General features: G+C 39.3%; 1 protein-coding gene across 4 annotated transcripts in view; it reads left to right on the forward strand.

The window, feature by feature from the left end:
- The window catches only part of negr1 (neuronal growth regulator 1), a 138,555-nt gene that overhangs the window by 53,349 nt on the left and 66,191 nt on the right, over window positions 1-19,015 (forward strand). For all 4 annotated transcript variants that reach the window (XM_071487992.1, XM_071487989.1, XM_071487990.1 and 1 more), the window contains exon 3: window positions 10,709-10,834. In XM_071487992.1, coding sequence (XP_071344093.1) covers window positions 10,709-10,834 — 126 coding nt within the window. The remainder of the gene's footprint in view (window positions 1-10,708; window positions 10,835-19,015) is intronic.

Raw genomic sequence — 19,015 nt, forward strand, 5'->3', positions numbered from 1 at the left:
TGTATTAGGAAAGTCAGTGGTCATCATTATTAATAGACTTAAAACAGCTTACAGAGGATGTATTATCAAAGACTCGGGCAAATCAGAGAAGGAGCGCTGTCTTATTTCATATGATCAGAGCCACTGATGTTCTGCATGAACATCATTATTTAAACAATCAGTGCTCCAGAGTAACGCCATAAACAAACAGCAGCAACTGACATCTGTATTCTGCAAAGTACGAGCTCAGGGTTTTTAATAATGAGCAATTTATTGAATATTCATGACTTTGGCCTTTCCAGAGCCCTCAGTGGGCACAAACTGCCCTACGTGTTGTTTAGTCTAAATCTTCTCCTACAAGCCCGCAGGCCAGATCGGGAAGAAAAGCAGTCGATAGTGGGCATCATCAGAGAACGAATGTGGCAGCTGACACACATGAACAACAATACACATGCTTTATGCACACACTGTCAGTGTTTGCGGGTATGCATGGAGGCCAATACCACACACAACACACAAACACACACTCAGAGAATAATCACTAATCCTCTTTAGCACTTGAACCTTGAATTGTTTGGCAGCCACTGTTATTCATCATGGACTTATATGACTCACCAATGAGAGAAATGAATCAGGACAGAGAGACGGAGAAACAGAGGAAGAGAGAGTTTGACAAACAATACATGAATGTGTTTCGATCCTCATTCCATAAAACTTCTTTGTTCCCCCATAATTCACTGCTCCTCCTGAAAATCCAGGCTTCTCTACAAGATGACCCAATCAGAGATACATATGAATATTTCAAGGTAATAGCTTTAACTCATTACAAATGGATGAAAAAAGACAGGGCATTGCACATTGCCCTGATGATGATGGGTTCTAGAAGCCCAAACTAGGATATTTTATAGGAAACTCATCAAAGGGCACTTTGAGAAGTATGACAGTTGACAGTTTCTGGGCCTAAAAAGGCTTCCTGGCAGCAAATGGAGAGTTTAAAAAAAAAAAAAGACATCTCTGAAAATGCCGATTCAAAATAGTATTTTCATGATCATTTGATACATCTTATGCAGGAGATGAACTAAGCTATAGATCAATAAGTACTGCCTTATTCTGATGGCGTTGGACTATAATTCGACAGTATGTTTTGGATCTTGAGTTTTGACACTGAATTTTGATAGATAATGATAACAAGTGAATCTCACTAGGATAACAGTGGCACCAAAAGCCTTTTGTCTGTCTTGACTCACTGCATTTTCAGAGTATTGAAAACCAAAGAGTGAGAGCAGATCCAAGCACCCGCTGAGCAGAGCTCCTTTTCTATGACCGGTTGTAGTGAGTGTCAGCTTGCTGCCAAGTGCTCTCTACCCATTAATCACGACCCGGGTTCTAAAGTTTGAACTTTGACCTTTAGTGCTGCATCAAGGCCCAGTGACAGATGGAGACGGAGCTTTGTGTCCTCTCATCAGATCATCCATTTCACACACACACAGACACACACACACACACACACACAGGCGCACTCACGGCCCTCACATTGGCTGAGAGCTGAGATGAACAGAGGATCACCCATAGCAACGGTCGTTTGGTCACCGGCTGATATTTCGTTGTTGGACAGCAGCGTGCCCTCTGAAAGCCTCAGTGTTTTTCTAGTAATAAACTATTTGAAATAAGCTTTGCGCATGGCCGCGCCTATCAAAGAGACTTTGTAGCCACGCAGCTAATTGAAAAAGCAGTGATCATCCTTGAGACAGCGAAGTGGCCCATGCAAAGGAATTTTGTTGTATCATAAGCAAGATGCTGAGGCTGAAAGACACTGATTAGCATGAATAAATTAAAAACTGTTTCAATAAGTGCATGATAGCTTATCTTTGAATTACATGCCCAGTGCAGCTCTCCCATTGAAGATTAATTGCTTTTCGCAAGGTATTTCGAAAAGTTCACTTTCATCAATTGATTTCCCTTAATTTGTGAATTCCCCATAAGTGCATGAAATTGGTAACAAGCTCTCCATAATCAAGCTTTCTGCATCGTTAACCCCATTGGCAGTTACTCATCATATATATTGGTTGTGACATTTGTGGAAGCATGTTATTTTTGCACCATTAGGTCATGACAGGAATATTATCATAAACTAATGGTTAATGACAAGTTGAACAAAAATTTTTCAAAGATTTCTGCAAGGAGCCAGGCTTGTTTCCAGCATTTTCGTCTTTTTATTGTTTATCAGCCTGCTAATAGATAAAGTACACAAATAGCACTGTAAAAGCCTAAACACACTTTGCTGTTTTCTGACAGTATGTTTTACCAAAAACTTGGTCACATGAAAACTGATTCCCTATATGACTCCAGGGACATCTGTACATTGCGGGGACATTTTGGAGGCTCAAGGTAAAATTGTATAATGTTTTTTTTTGTGTCCAAAGCTATCATCACCTAACCAGTACATTATTGTTACCACAGTATTGGTGTCATATCTGTTTCATTCACAGACAGGAATGCTGTCTTGAAGCTAAAAAGTGGGCCACTGAGAGAAGAAATGGGCATAGATTGTACTGTAGGAGTGTATGCCAGGAGCATGTACAGTACAGTGATATAGTGAGGTGTAGGTGCTCATTGAGACACAGCAGCAGCAAAAATAACAACTAGGTCACACCTACTCAAAAAAGGCACTACAGGGGAATCCCATGTTAAAGACAACAATTTGCACTTGTAGCCCAGTATTAAGACAGTTTTTAATCTAGTCTTTGCAATATAAGCTTGTGCAGAAGATGACATACTGTATATCATCATACTGTACTGTTCCCACACTATCACACACAGTCATTGGACCCTGAGGCGAATTCCTGCAGTACATTAATAGGGTAAATCACTAGATTCATCATACATAATGATACCATTATGGAATAATGTTCATCAGCTAATGTGCACTTGCTGGGAATCTATTTGTGTCCTTAGCCGTTTGGTGTCTGCTCCAACTCTTCACATCTCAATTCTTTATTAACCTACCCAACAACTTAGCCACAAGGAGATCTTAGAATATGAAGAGATGCCAAAAACAGACAAGCAATAAGAGCTGATGAGGTTTTATGTCTCGGCCCTGCCATTCCAGCACTTAGTCCACCTCCTCTATTGCTGCTGGGCTCAAATAAATGGAAAGAAAAAGAAAACATCCTTTTTTTCTGAACTTTTTTATTGCTTTTTATTATTGGCGTATGGTTGTGTGTGTTTTTCTGTTGAAAATGATTGAGATTGATATGTTTAATAACACTATGAGAGAGCAGCAGGTGATATTGGAGGTAAAGCTAGAGTGACTTTCAAAGTTTATGGGCTCGGAGTCAAGTGAGGTATGTTATTTGTTTGAAAGTATGCACTGCAAACACATGAGCATGCACCCATGTACACACATTGAGACAAATGTAGATCATGCTGTCAGTGTTCCTGGAACACATTTCATTCCAAAAACTCTTCTCTTATTACAGGCATTTTTGAAGATTTCTGTTCAGTATATTAGAGTCAACTTACTTAGCTTGAGGGCCATGAAATACTGACAGACAAAGTCAGTTATCTTTATAGTAAAAAATGCTAAATTGGACCCAGTCGCTTAAGTTATGTGTCTTTGTCACGAGCACGCGGTGAAAAGAACTTGCCAATAATGACAGATTTCTCTTTCTACTCGGATGAACTTTTTCCAGTGTTAAGCACTACAAATTATCTGGGCCTGCTTTATGACACTGCAAATGGAGGTAATCCCTTTGAGTAATATAATCTGTCACTGTTTATGTTTAGTTTCCGTGTCTGACACCTAATTAACGGACTGGAAGTTGGTTCTTTTTTGCTGCCTGCAGTAAGGAAAGGGAATTGAAAACCTTTAGGAATAGCTGTGTGGGAACAGTCTCATTACTGAGGTTTATATTAGGCCTTACAAACACAGGTATATTTTACAGGTATATCATAATCCATCTCTATCAGTATCATTTTCAACAACCAGCGGTTTGAGGAGGCTTTGGGGTAGGTAATTTAAGAATTGCAAATAGCTATTCAAATATACCCACAGGATTTTTCACTGTTTCCAGCAAAGCTTACAAGTAAAACTCAAATCTGCCCTTAATCCAATTTCCAAGTGCTGCATGTCATTGATTAAAGACAATCTATCCTCAGATCACTAAGCATCTGCGATCTAATAAGACCATTACATTGTATTATGTTTGGACAGGAAATATGCTCGGGGCAGTTACAGCACCTTCATCCTTTTCTGCACTGGGTGTATGATCATATGAAGGATTTAAATTTCAGAAAACTGAGAAGGAATTTCCCTCTTTCTCTCTCCTTCCATTCCTCCCAGCTTTTCCTGACACCTCTGCCTCCCCAGCGCTCATGCTGCCGTCCATTACAACAAGTGGCCAGGCTTCCCCCCTGTTCTCTAATTGGAAAGCTGGATGGCAGTAGGTTTAGCCAGTAATGGGGTCCTGCAATTTGGTAGCAGAAGTCATCCTGGACAGGCCTGTTAGAATTCATAGAAGAGCCCAGTTGTGTGCTTCCCTCTTTGCACCTCTAGAAAAAAAAACCCTGCATTTTTTAGTGCAGCTGTAAGCATTTTCATAATTCAAGGTGGCGTCATTAGAGGCTTATTTATTCACCCGAGGTGTCTGCCAAGAGGGAGATGACACCGCCCAGATCAGCTGTGGCAGCTCTCTCTCAGTACCTCCCGCAGGGCTGGAGAAGGGGAAATTAGAGAGGAATGGGCAAACATGACAATCATAGCATCGTTAATGAATTAGCACGTAAAGAAAACAACAAGCAGTGTATGTCGGTACCGAGGGAGGGGTTATGATGTTCTGTTGCAGAAGTGGCAGAACAGGGACGGCAGTCTCTGATGTTTCAAGAGATGGAGGAGGTGGATAATATAGAGCACTCAGAGAGAAGCACCCTAGAAAACATAATAGTAATGGACTTTGCTTTCTATGTAGCACGGTAACCAAGAATTCAACCAACAGGTATTATCACAACAACACCTGAAAGGCTTTTCTCAGCAGGAACAAACATCCATAAGAATAATTTGCACCTTAGATTTAACCGCAGTCTTTCTCTGAGATACTCCAACCAAGTAGTTGCATCTCGAGTACCTTAACTATAATGTATTGTTAACCCTCTGACCACAATCCCTATCGTTAAATAAGCAGTTTAGTTGCCTAAACTTGAAATCAGTGCACTATGTGTCTTTGGCATAGAGATGGGTGCACCAGTTCAGCATCGTACACATCCTAATATGATGGAATTCCTGGAGTAAGAGGAAATATTAGGTATGTTTTTGAACACATAGTACTGTTTCATTATGAGATTTTTTTAAACCAAGCTTTAGAACATAATGATACTCTGTTACATCTCAGGGTTTAGGTCTGTAGAACATTGCTTGACTGTGTGTCTAACAGCATGTTGTTACTGCACAAATGAATGTACCCTTTCGTAAAAGTTGACTTCCTTAAACACTCAACAGAAACACAGTGTGAGCCTTTAGTACCTATCCAGCATTTACTGTGTCATATTACAGTTCAAGTGGGAAAAATTAGATGAAAATATGCACCTGAAGCACACTACCAACCTTTGCTCAAGTTTGGTTACGCTAAAGTATTTACATGTTACCTTCTGGAACCAACATTTTCTCAACAGCATTAAACTGCAACTGACATTCAGATATACTTCCCAAAACAACCACAGTATCATTTTAGCTCAAAGAGGAACAAGGTCATCTCTGACACTACTTGTAGACTCAACTCCTTTCATCAAATCCAGGTGCATTTTTCTGTTTCAGTGTGAAATTCAAGACAAAAATGCAGAAAATTGTCACCAGAGCCAGCGTGACCAAGGGCTGAAAGCTGTAATTCTGTATGTGAGTTTTCTTCTGTGCATATTTGCTTTTCTGCACCACGCTGGTGTGAAACGGCTACAGTGCTGTCGAGTGCCAGAAGGTTTCCACTGTGTTCCGCTTGTGGAGTTACCATTACAATGCTATTCACACCACCACTCACATATACAGATGAATACTTTTTTAAATCAACATATGTGTTATTAACTGTTATAATTCAGTCAGATATTACCTGGTTAGCTGGTTCACCAATAAGAGCCAACACTGAAAAGTAGACGTAAACTGAAAAATTTAACTTTTGCAGCCGCTTGTTAACTAGATTTTCTCATTAGCAGGAACAGAATTTCAAATAGAGTTAAGTCTCTATTTGCTAAATGGAAATCCCCCCTCAGCCTTCAGGATCAAGAGTCCGTCCTGTGGCCTCTCAGCAACAAAGCTTGCAATGCCTCAGCACTGTAACCTAGCAACGAGACCCCTCTTATATAAGATCTTGTTTAGGATGCTTTATTTATTTATTAATTTATTTTTTTTAACGAGGAACTTCAGATGGCAGGATCATATATTGCTTATGCACTAGCTTTGTCCGAAGTCTTTTTAACACTCTTCACCATTCGATGCATCATAAGTGTTTCCTACTTACAGTGACACTTGTGAATTGTCACTGTTTTGCACCATAATTGACAGCTATGGAAAGTAAATATCCAGACACAGCCATTGTCTAACTTTTTACGTAAAAGCTGTTTTTTTTTCATTTCAGTTAACAAAATTATGCCATTGTTCTGAATTGTTTAAGTTGAGACCGAGTTGAGGTAAACTTTGTAAGGTACTTTGCCGTGGTGAGCTTAAAATACCACAGATAATTACAAAGAAAACCATGAGCCAAGAACATACACCATAAAGTGCCAAAGGTTTACCATGCACAAGTAGAATAGCCTCAGGTAGTTAGATGGTGTCTAACTGCAATCATTTGTAAAGTTGTGGGAACAAAAGCCTGGGTTACTGTCTGGTGAATAAATTGGCTTTCAGTTCTTCACAGACATCCCAGTTGCATAGATGATAAAAGTTTATATTTTATTGTCTAAAGTTGGACTGTTATTTATTGATCTTTTATTCTGTTTCCCGGACTTGGTTGTTATTCTCAACTGGAGCAAACAGTGTTATACAGTAAAGCAACTGAGCCAGAGTAGCTCTGAGCTTAAAAACTGAAGCCTCTTCATGTGAACCTTTGAAAACCTCTCAGTCCCTGCCAAGGAGAGATAGGATCAGTAGACAACCCCAACATTTTCAATTTTGTGCTATCAGACACTGAGGAGATGTGTCAACAGTGGGGTCCTACAGCAAGCAAACACAGGAGTCTGACAAGCAATAACCTAGATTCAACATCGCCTCCGGTCGTCTCCCACTGAAGGTCTGCCACTTTCATCTCATTTAGATCCAGATCTGTTGATCAAAAATGATGCCTATCCCCTCAGAAAACAGAAATTTCCAGTGCTGAGTGTTTTTGTGGGCACTACAAACTGGTGTGGTACCATTTTTCAATCATAGGAGGTTTTTCCTTGAGCCACAGATGTTCCAGTTATATGACTATGGTTGCTTTTAATGTTTCGTTATCTGGTATATGACTCTAGGCTATTTACTCTCATTATACAATTAGTGCTCATAAGTGCATCCAGGTTATAGCACAGTATTATGGCCTTAATGCTGATGATAGATGATCGATAATCACAGATTTTATAGTAGTGCATGTTACAGACTCCACACCACAAATGTTTTTTCTCTTTAGTAAAAATGTGTTCCTATTTCTTCCCTTTAACTTGATTGTACAGTATTTTAGGAGGGGAGAAGGAAAAGAGCAATCATTTAAATCTACTTAATCAGTGCAAAACATATGGTAGATGTTATTCATGCTTTATATTCTTAGCAATATGCTCTGTATGGTTGGTGAAAGCAAGGGAGTGTGGCTGCAGCTAAGCTGGACAGAGCTAAATGACAAAAGAAACCATGTGACTCCAAAAAGTGTCGGGGTGAGTCTAAAGAGGAACTCGGGAAATTGTTGAATCAACTTGTCTTTTGTTCGTTTTTTAGCAGGCATCAGGAGGGATCAGAGGGTAGAATAGTTGGAAGCCCCAGATGACTGAGAAGCCATTACTGTATAGCACACTCCACTGCAGAAAAGCTCCCTCAGAGATTCAAATCTTGCAGATTAAAATAGTGTTTCTGTATGTGTGCATGTGTGTGTGTTTATACGCACATGTGCCTGCATGTGAACTTATTTTAATGTGTTAAAATGCCTTTGTGGGTGGCTGCATGTGTGTCTGTGTGTGTTTTCAGCAGCCTAAATACCGAAGCTTTTAACATCAAAGCACCGAGAGGATTTAAGTGCCCAGAAACTTGCCAATTATGATTGTAAGTGATGTCCAGCAGGGACTGTTGATGAGCTGCCCTCAACAAAAAATAACTTCATTTTTCTTTTTCAAAAATGCTTTTTAGGGACTTGCTTGGATTTAAGAGACACAGCCACCAATGCACACAGTGCTCCACACAAGTGTAGCCTGGCTTTTTTGTTGAGTGATTCAAAAAGGTCTGATTTTGTTCTCGTGAATTGCTGTAAAACTATAAAATAAACACATATTAAACTTCATTGTTTTAAAGAACAGTTGAGTTTATCGTGCACTGTAAGAAGACATTGGCTCAACAGTTCAATAGTGTTATCATTTACCAGTCAATTTATATATTTAGGTTTTACTTTGAACTGTGCAAATGTGTGTCATGTTTCATATTACACTTCTGGCATTTGGGGATTTCATGAAAAGGTTAATTACAGAGCAATTTGATCGTTTTTGGAAGTTCATAGGCTTACAGCAGTTTCCCCCAGTGGTGAAATGAGATGGGAACCTCCAAACATCACAAATGAATGTGAGATGATTTGACATTGGAACAGTTTTGTGAAAAGCAGCCGACTTAAAAGATCTTTAATAGGGCATTTTGCATGGACAACCTTCAGTTAGTGAGGTGAAACCTTTTCTTTGTGTGACTGATTTATTCTTTATTTTTTTGAACAAATTGCAATGTAACATTCATGATGCTTACTGCAAATTGTGTACAAGGAAAGATGGTCTGTGTATGTTTGGTACAAATCTAAAGTAAAACCATATTGTCCAGTGTCCACTTACAGTGAAAAGCTTTTATGTGGAGCAGAATTGAACCAAATGTCAAAGATCTCTGTGTGCGCAATTACGTTCAGGTACATTACCATTAACGGTAGTGACAGGCAGGTTTACTGGTCGCCCTGAAGAGAACAGACTGTTTGCTGTGTGATTTAGGTGAGATTGAGGATGAAGAAGTTAATTTCATGTTTTATTGCTCATTTAACAATGATTTAAGTTTGACTCTTTTTAGTAAAATGCCCTTCATTTCTGATGAGTTTTTCTGCTTGAATGATTACAGAAATCTTGAGCTGTTTTTCAGGAAGGGAAGCTTTTGAGTGGCTGATTTTATTTGTAGAGCCCAGGACAGGAGGAAGTTATTTGTTTGGAATATAATGTAAGAAGCTGGGTTCGAGTTTGACAAATGTTTCACTTGTATGTGCACATGACACACTAATCAACTAACTAACTACTTAATGCAGCCTAGCAATTCAGGCTGGATAGCATTTATGATTAAGCTACACTATCTATCATGTTAGCAATGAATGCTGAACTGCTTTTGTCTAGTTCAGTCTATTTTTCCTCATATTAACATGACAAATCTGTAGTTAAATGTTTTGTCTTTGTGACAAAATGATGCCTCGGGGTCGGAGCAGGACATGGTAATAAGTTTGCCAGCTAGTGATCTTTTAACAATGATTTTTTTTGGGTTAATTAGAAACACCCTTGTTTAGTTTTTAGTAGCCATGCCACAACAGTATGCTTTCAAAGTCTTAGAAATACAAATGTTGTGTTTGTTTTCTGTTATAAAGCGACCTTGTGATGCATTATTGCTTTTCAACCAGCACATTTTTGGCTTTAACCCAAGACAATGTTCATGACTGACTGAATGAGTGATAAAGTTACACCAGTGGTCAGCCAAATCCTGCGTGACTTAGTGATGAAGGTACACCATTGGTCAGCCGGCTGAGTGTTGGAGTTTCTCATTGGTCGTTGCTCTATCAACATGAACAGTTTCTAATACATCATCAGGGAGGGGTTTACAAGAAGTGTTAGGCAAGCTGAGCATCTTTCTCGCTATATTTAACAACTTTTCAGACACCTTTAGTGGCATTCTTTTTTAAAAAAAAAAAAGAAGCAGCAGCTAGTGCCAATCTAGCGACTCTCAGTACAAACCTTTCCATCTGCTGAAACTCTGCTGTGAGTCACCCATATTTACTGATGAACACAAGGTCAGGCTTTCCCTCTGCAGGCACACCTATCTATGCCTCTCATTCATTAGCGTATTATCATCTAGGAACATTTAATGACTTTTCGAGCAGGCTTTAGCTACTTTCTGTCAAAAGTAGTTGTTTTCAGCGGTTCCACAACAGTTTTAAGCTATGTCGTCAATTTTTCACATTAACCATACATGGTCCAGCCATACAATAGCTTTTGACCTAGTGTTGTCTTTTCTGTAAACCTGCTTTACTTATTCCTACTGTACATTGGTTAATAGAGACTCAGTGTGATTTTAACTAAATTGAGGGATCATGACAGTATAGCATGTAACTCAAAACGGGAACACGTCACGTGTTACTGTAAAGATAGCCATAATACCTTCTTTTTCTCTCTAATGTAATATTACATACAGATGATACTGCTGCATGAACCGAAGGTTGCAGATTTGAAATGCTAATCTTGTTTCTGTATTTTTTATTTTTTCATTTCTCATTTCTAGTTCCTCCCAAGATATATGACATTTCCTCTGACATCACGGTAAACGAGGGCAGCAATGTGTCGCTCATCTGTACAGCCAGTGGGAAACCTGAGCCAACCATTTCCTGGAGACATATAACCCCATTAGGTGAGTTCACTTCAACTCTCACATACCTATGCTAATGAATGGGTTGGATGGATAAATAGATGAATGGACAAATGGATGGATAAATAGAGACAGGAAATGAGGAGGTATGGACGGGATCAATAGGTGGTAGAATAAGAAGGAGAGTACTGGTAGTTATGTTGCAGATGAAGAGATGGAAGGGGGAAGGGATGCAGTGAGAGATGGATTTGATTGGATAGATCCATGAAAGAGGGAATCGGGCTGGGGGTAGGGTGTCTGGATGTAATAATAAATTCAAGTGAACACAGAGTATTATGGAGAGAGTAAGACCTGAGTGCATAGTGAGGTCTTGCAATGACATCTAACTCAATGTATTGAAGGGCTGAGGCAACGGCTAATTCATCGTTCCTCTGTGAATCAGTTTCCACCCACTGACTGCAAGGCTCTCCTCAGCTGTAAATAGCTGGAGAGATACAGTGGGTAGATAAGGTAAAAACTTGTTTACATCCCTAAAAATTGCATGTATCCCCACTCAACCTCAGCTCACCTGGAGCTAGCTTTACAATTATGAATAAAAAAAAATATATATTACCGATATATAATGAATTTATCAGTAGCTGCTTGTTGTGAGTTGAGTTGAGTTGAGTTAACTTTATTGTCCCTATGGGGAAATTTGGCTTGGGCACAGTGCATGGTTGCTACATAAAACATTACACTAAAAAGACATTAGAAAGCTAGCCGAGTTGCTACCGTGCAGCGCCAAGGATCGTCAATGTGTCCACGCCTCTTGACCTTATCGATATACCTCACCCTGAGTTGCACCCTGCATGTTACATTTGACTGCAAAAGAAGAAAAACACTGGTTACTTGCTGTTACTTAAGAAATCCACATTCACTTTCTAAAAGAATGTCTTTTGAAAATAAATTTAAAAAATTAAAAAAATAAGGCCAGTTTTATTGGCTGATGTTGGCATACATCACATATATTGGTATCATTGTATATGTTTCACAGCTACTTGAAACATATACAATGCTACATAGCTACATATCTCCTAACATGTTGCTCCTTCTCACATTCATAACTCTATACTTTCAAAATGAGACTCTTCAGTTAACAAACAATAAAAGATACTCCAAGCTGCCACTAAATCAGACATGTTGACGAGTATTGAGGATTTCTAGTATTAAAATCGCAGCTCTTATCACTGCGGGGAGGTCTCCATTTTAGTTTAGTTTGTAAACATCATTTAAGGTGCATTATCAAAGAATACTCTTATTGTTATCATTATAAATGACTTAAATGGCTGCTAGTTTGAGACACACATACACCATTAAGTGCTTTGAAACCTGAATCCTCCCTTTGAAAACTCATTCCAAAGCATTTAACTGTTGCTGCAAAGCCCCCACCCAGCCACTTCTAGTCCTCCCTCATTTTCATATTAATGGATTAGAGCATGCTGTTCTTATCTGATAGCTGTGAGGAGGACTGCATTTATCTTATGGCTGTCAAATCCTCCTCTCTGGCGTACTTGCCCTGATTGCGTTATGGGAGTTTCAGCAGATGATCAAAAGAGCCATCCTCAGAGTCCGAATGGCAGTCACTCATTCTACTTTGAAGTGTCCACACTTTGAAGTATGCCACAGAAGAAATGATATGCTGGTCAAATGAAAGGGCCCGGCACTAAATGTAATCACAAACTGTCTCCCAGCACATCAGAAAAGAAGCTATTTGCAATGGGATCTTTGAGTCGGTTATTGTAGTGAGGGCGATTTGTCCAAAGGACGTTGTTCAACTGAAAGGTTGTAATAGGCTAATTACCTATCTATGGAATTCCATTAAAGGTGTTGGATATGCAGAGCAGCCTGCTCCAACCAGTGTATAGGCAACCTGAATATGCAATCACAGAATATGTAAATATTTATCCAGTTATGAATGACTCATCAAAGAGCAGCATATCGTCAATGAACTATCATGAACTGTAGTATTTGGACTTCCATTAACATCCAAAATAAATTTTCACTGTCTGAAAATACCGACCGGTCATTAATTATTGCAGGAATAGTGCAAAGTAGTCTTAACTCTGATCTTGTTAAATTATTTATTATCTCTTATTATCGAATTTTTCTTGCAGACAGATGGGAATTTTGGAAAAATTATTTTTGTTGCTATAAAAGTCATGTCATTCACCACATTTGCTTTGGAAACAAGTGTTTGTTTCCAACTAAAATGCTTGGAGCATGTTGGTCCAAGCAAGATTAGTTTGCTTTTTATTTGGCAGTCAGTTAAAGTTTCTTCAATAAAAGTTCGATAAAGGTGCAATTTGAGAACACATTAAGAAATGCAAATTCTGAAATTCAAGTTGACCATAATGGAAATTTCCTGGGGAAACCAAAAACTGATGAAAACATCGACCACTCAATGATCGTGTTTCCTCAAATTGGCAAATTTGTTTGTTAATTTGGTTGTGCTTGATATGTTTGCAGCATTTTTATTCTAGATGCTGATTATGTGCTGTCAAATTGGTAAAGATGCTTTCCTCCTTTGTTATTTTGTTTATTTTGTTTTTTCTTTCTTCAGTTGCAGTGTCTTGATCTTGCCTGGTCACTATATATAAGGATCTGCTTGTGATGTAGTTATTTATTTAATAGAGCATTATTTGAATTTGCAACACAATCTGTAAGAAGAACTACTATTAAAAACAGAATAACATTTTTTTGATGTATTTTCAGTCAAACCTGAACCAAACTAAATCACTGACCCAGCTCTTTTCCTCACTTTGTTTGACAGGAGGCCAAGCAGCTGAAAGGGCTGGAAAGTGATTAACACGTACACATGTTAGGTTTCATTTGCTGGCCTCACTCTTGTCAACACTCAGCCAATTCTGGGCAGGGGTGGGGATTTTTCACACTGTAGGGCCCTGTTAAAGACCTGGCATTAACATCTGTCTCAAGTGATCTGATCACAGGTGGAAGTACAGGTGTGAACGGACCCAAGACACATTGAAGGACGCATTTGAGACCTCACTCAGACCACATTCGGAGGTGGTCTGGGCCACATATATGCAGTGTGAAAGCAAATGCATCAGGACCACCTATTCAGCTGTTGTCCTATGCTAAAGTCTGATTTGTCCTGCCACAGTTTCATAATGAACCAAAAATATATTACCATTTCAAATGGCTAAAACCTTATTTTACTGTAGAGGTGTGAGCAGCGCAGTGATTCGCTCAGCCACTCCATGCCCCACTCCCTCTCTCTCGCTCTCTCTCTTTCTCTCCCTCTCACAAACACATTGAAAACAGACCTGTTACAGTCACAGTCAGACTGGCTAAAAACAACAATGCATGCATGTTTGTTTGCGGGAAAATGAAATCCGATCACAAGTGGTCATTTGAGACACATGTTTAGACACATTTTAATGCCAGGTGTAAACTGAAGAGCTTAGAGCCGGCCACTTGTGATTGGATCACCTGAGATGCATGGTAATGCCAGGTCTGAACAGGGCCCAGATAGCTGTGCTGCAGCAGTCCGTGAGGTTTGACAGAGTGATAAATTGCCCTGACTGACTGTCAAGTTCCCATTCTCACTCTGACTATTTTGTGTTTGCATTTTTTGCTTCTCTCTCCTTCCTTCCAACCAGCAAACTGCCAGCTAATAATAAACGTTGTGCATCCAGTGATGTGTGGCCATAAACTGTTTATTGAGACGAAAATTTGGCTCAATATGTGTGCATATAAAGTCAATGCATATTCTTCAATTAGAAAGATGCAAACTGAAGCAAGTACTTGTAACACACAGATCATCTTTGTTGACATTCTACTAGGAGAAGGAATGGTGCCAGCATATGTCTGCAGCTTAATGTGCTTAATTACTCATGTAAAAATTGTGCTTGACAATGAGGTCCTCGGGAGTTTGGGGTGATTGTTGCATGACAGGGGTGCTTACGACTGGAAAACCCACTCATCAGCTGGTGAAAACTGGATGTACAAAGTGTATGCTTTGTGCTCTCCCTACCCCTACCAACCCCTGTTGATGTGCCCTTGAGCAAGGATTCCCCCCTCTGACCGTTGTAGCGCTGCAGCTTGATCACCAGTTGAAAACAACCAATGGGAAATTGCGTATTTTGGGTCATTTTTGACCCTGCAGCTCCTCACCCAGGCTTTGGATGTCATTAAAACATGCTCTGAATTAACTTGTATGTTTAAGTAAAAGCTGAATTTAAATGAGAATTGCCATTAGACAAAGTACGCTGGTAACATTCCCAGAAGCCACTCTGTCATTATTAATTTAGCTCTTGACACTTACTTTTCTCAAGCTTACAATAGCTCTGGTGACATGTCTGCCTTTCAGGTTATTGCCTACATATGAAGTACTGTGCCATGGTTCCTCACCAGTCTTTTATAGGTCATGGGGGGGGGGGTGAAATAGCCTTTAACATGGTCTGTTTCAGTCTGGTTTGGTTGGGTAGATGGCTGGATGGCTGGGCAGAATTGCCTTGATAAGCTTTTTCCATTGAGATTTGAATCCATGGGATAGAAGTGTGACCTTTGAAAAGGCTGACTAGAATACTAGAGTAGATATTTGATTGTTTCCTGTGATGGGACTCAGCTGGGGCACATTTTTCTCTCTTTTTCCAGGCAGCTAATGTACACTTATCAACTGCATACTGTATGTCTTCTGTTTTGCCTTTTCATCTAAGTGCATGAGGCAAATCTTCCCCAAAACACAAGCCGTGGAAAAAGGCAACAGCATCTTGTACACTGACAACCCACGGTAGCTCATTTAAAGCTGAACCCAACAGAACTTCCTTGGTCCTGAACTAAGTGGCAATAGCAAGCGCATAAGTACAAGAGCTCAGTCAGTTTCTGTGTGAACGGTGCAATGAATTATTCAAACTTGACTTAATATCACTGCTACATACCTTGAGTTGTGCCTGCCATGTCGCACTGGAATTTGGCAGCTCTTTAAGAGATGCAAAGCAGGTTTTTGGCAGTCTCTTCACCAGGGATCTCTCATTCAGCACTGGGTTCCTTTTCTCATAGTTTGCAATGAGCTGCAGTTCAAGGCCTGACACTTGAGCATACTTTAAACACGATGGGAGGTGAAAGATAAAGAGTTAGGCACTGCATTTCAAATTTCAGACACCAACAGCAGGAGCTGTGTCTAACACGCAGTTATTGAGCTGAGTATTGCTAACTAAAGAGGTGCTCAATGGGCACATGCTTTATTGGAGGGTCTGTAACATGATGAGCAGTAGACCTTTTTTAACTGATGTTTAACTGAGTTACTGCCACACTACACACATTAGATAGCAGTTGGCAGATAATTTCTTTCCAGGCTGTGATTTTTTTCTTTTTTCTTTAAAATTTAAACACCCACCCCCCTTTTGGAAGACATTTTTCAAAATTCAAATGATGAATTTTACATAAAATTTTCAACGATTTTAGGGCAGCAACTAACTTTTTAAATATATTATTTTCATTAACAATTAATCTATTGATTATTTTTTTGATTATATCATTTGTCCTTTGTCTATAAAATTTTCTAAAACCCAAATATATTTAGTTTCTTATCAGAGATATTCAGGAAATCAGAAAACAATTTTGTAATTCTATCTTAAACAAAAATGACACAAAATACTCAAATAATGACTGAAACAAATCTGAAGGCAAACTTAACAAGACACTATTCTGATGTACAGCTAACTGCTAACATTAAATGAGTGGACCCCTCTCATTTTACTCTGGAACAAACACCGATCTCAACTAATTTTCCTATGTATAGACTTAGACTTTGCTCTGTTCAGGACACCTTATTTAACTCTTTTAAAGCTAACTTGTTTGGCTGCACCTGTTTGAGTTGCATGTGCTGCAGTAACTGATCAGGGACTAGAGGCTTCTCTGTGTGCCTAGGTAGTGCCTGTGAGGCGTTTGGGGAACATCGGTAAATTGCAGTATCTACCAATAGTCTGTGAGGTGTTTAAGGGACATCTGTAAATTGTAGCTACAGAAAAGAACCTGGACTGTTCTTCCCCCTTCTAAGCTGTCTCTGCATGCGCATCGGTCACACACTGTGCCACCCCTGGCCACAAGTAAATTTTCAACCTGTGGGAAACACTGAAAGATATGTGCCCTCTCAGTATTGTATAGAATGAAAACTAATGTAATATGGTGAATACAATGGAACCTTGTTACACCATAGAATCCTGTAAGCACTGTGCTCAGAAGAGTGGTGCTGTGATTTTGGATATTACAAAGACTGTGATAAATATAAATTCAGATCCCACTGTTCTGATTGCATTTTTTTTCTTAGATTTTATGCATATTGTGGTATATACTTTACACTATGACAGTTTTCCTAAAACTAGATAAAACTAGATGCAATATGTCGCAATATATTAACTTGTAACTCTTCTATCGTGATACGCATGTTTTGCCAGATTCATACACCCCCTTGCTTTTGTGCCATTTTGTTTCATTTGATCAAATCTTGTAAAAGCGATTCTGAATACAGACAGTAAGTGAAATGTTGTTAAATACTTATTGCAGTGTGTTTTGTGTATTCAAGTAATCATGTGTTGGCCACACTCAACAGATTGATTGAATTCCATACAGTGTGGTAGCCAAGGCAGTTAATTAAACACTGGGCACAATCAAGCTGTTGTTAGGAATCAACTTTTTGTCATGTTTTGCATACAACACTATCTTCCAGTGTGATGGTAAAGCAAAAAGTATTTCGTAATTTTAACTGAAATCCTCTGAGACAGAGGGACTCATCTGCTATTACCTGTTTTATGTAGTTCTTATTAACCACATCTTTGTATTTCATTCTGAAATATATCATACAGAAAATAAATTAAATCTCTGTGTAATATTCGCATATGTTATGTTTTTATTGGGATCAACAAATTGTTTTATGCATTACTCCTAATGCACAACACAAGCAAAAGGTGCTGATCAAATATTTTTTCTTAGTCACGCTAATTACTTTGTTTGTCTCTCGAGCTTGTTACTCAGTACGCCTGTTTGCCATATGAAGTATCCCACTCTCAGCCTTGTTTAAGCTGTTTTTGTAATAACACAGTCACATAAATCTCTCAACCGTGCCTGGTTCAGCACCTGAAATTGTTTCCCTGCCTACACGGCATGTGGCTAAATATGTCAGCACTGAAAGTAAGTGTGAGGTAATTGTACAGGTCGCAGAGGTGGCAGCACATGCAATCAGACATGACTTAAGGCTCCTTTGGCCCAGTTCCACTCTCTGGATTTTAGCAGCCTCAGATTGACAGCCAGAGAGCAGGGTAGGTGTTATGTATCAAGGCAGACTAACAGCCTGTTTTTCAGACAGGCCCTGCACACAGTGTGATTTTACCCCTAGTTCTGGCCCACACCTTGAGTTGGGGCCAGAAGGCAGCAGCGCACAATGTAGCAGCGTGGGTTGTTCTCCATTTTCAGGAGTTAAAAGGATAAATTGATGTAGAAAATGCTGCTCTATGCTATAATGGATTCTTCAGCGATGCCTGCCCTATCTGTGTATTGCAGCCCTGAAGGAAGTGTACTCACAGCTCCCCTACACAATGTGGGAAATTGCTTACTGCAACGGCACTTAGCCAGCATTGGCACTGAATGCGAAATTAACCTTGCTATGATTTCTTTAATTTGCTTGGAGTGACATCTCCCTCAGGTGAGAGGAGCCTCCGTCAGTTTCTCAAATATTTCTTAGCATACACTCACACACAACTAATGTTAGGTCCCTTGGTAGTTTTACATTACTTACACCAACAGTGGAGGTTATTTTCTTCCCTAAGACATCCATCTTTTATTTTTCATATTTTTTCAGCCTAGATAATGCTGCATCTGTTTATGTTTACTGTCATGTCAAGGTGGAGCACTCAACATATTATGATGATATAAGTACAAGTATATACAGTATAAACATGCAGTAGGGTCCAAAAGCCTGAGACCATTTTCCCATTCAAGCAAAAAGGAAATGATGTCAGACTTTTGGGACCCCTGTATATAAACATATAAGTATATATCAAGGATGCAGTTCTTGTTTAATGGTTTCCATGACCTTTGCAAAGCCTCCTTTCTACAGTAATCGATAGGAATACCATTTGTAGCCTGGGCAGGATCATGAAACTAGATCCTGCATGAAAAAAATATATTGGCTTTCATTTATCAAGAAAGACTGCAGCCTAATTT

The sequence above is a fragment of the Trachinotus anak genome, unplaced genomic scaffold, assembly GCF_046630095.1.
Source record: "Trachinotus anak isolate AG129_WGS33_773 ecotype Australia unplaced genomic scaffold, CSIRO_AGI_Tana_v1 ptg000010l, whole genome shotgun sequence".
Taxonomy (NCBI): Eukaryota; Metazoa; Chordata; class Actinopteri; order Carangiformes; family Carangidae; genus Trachinotus; species Trachinotus anak.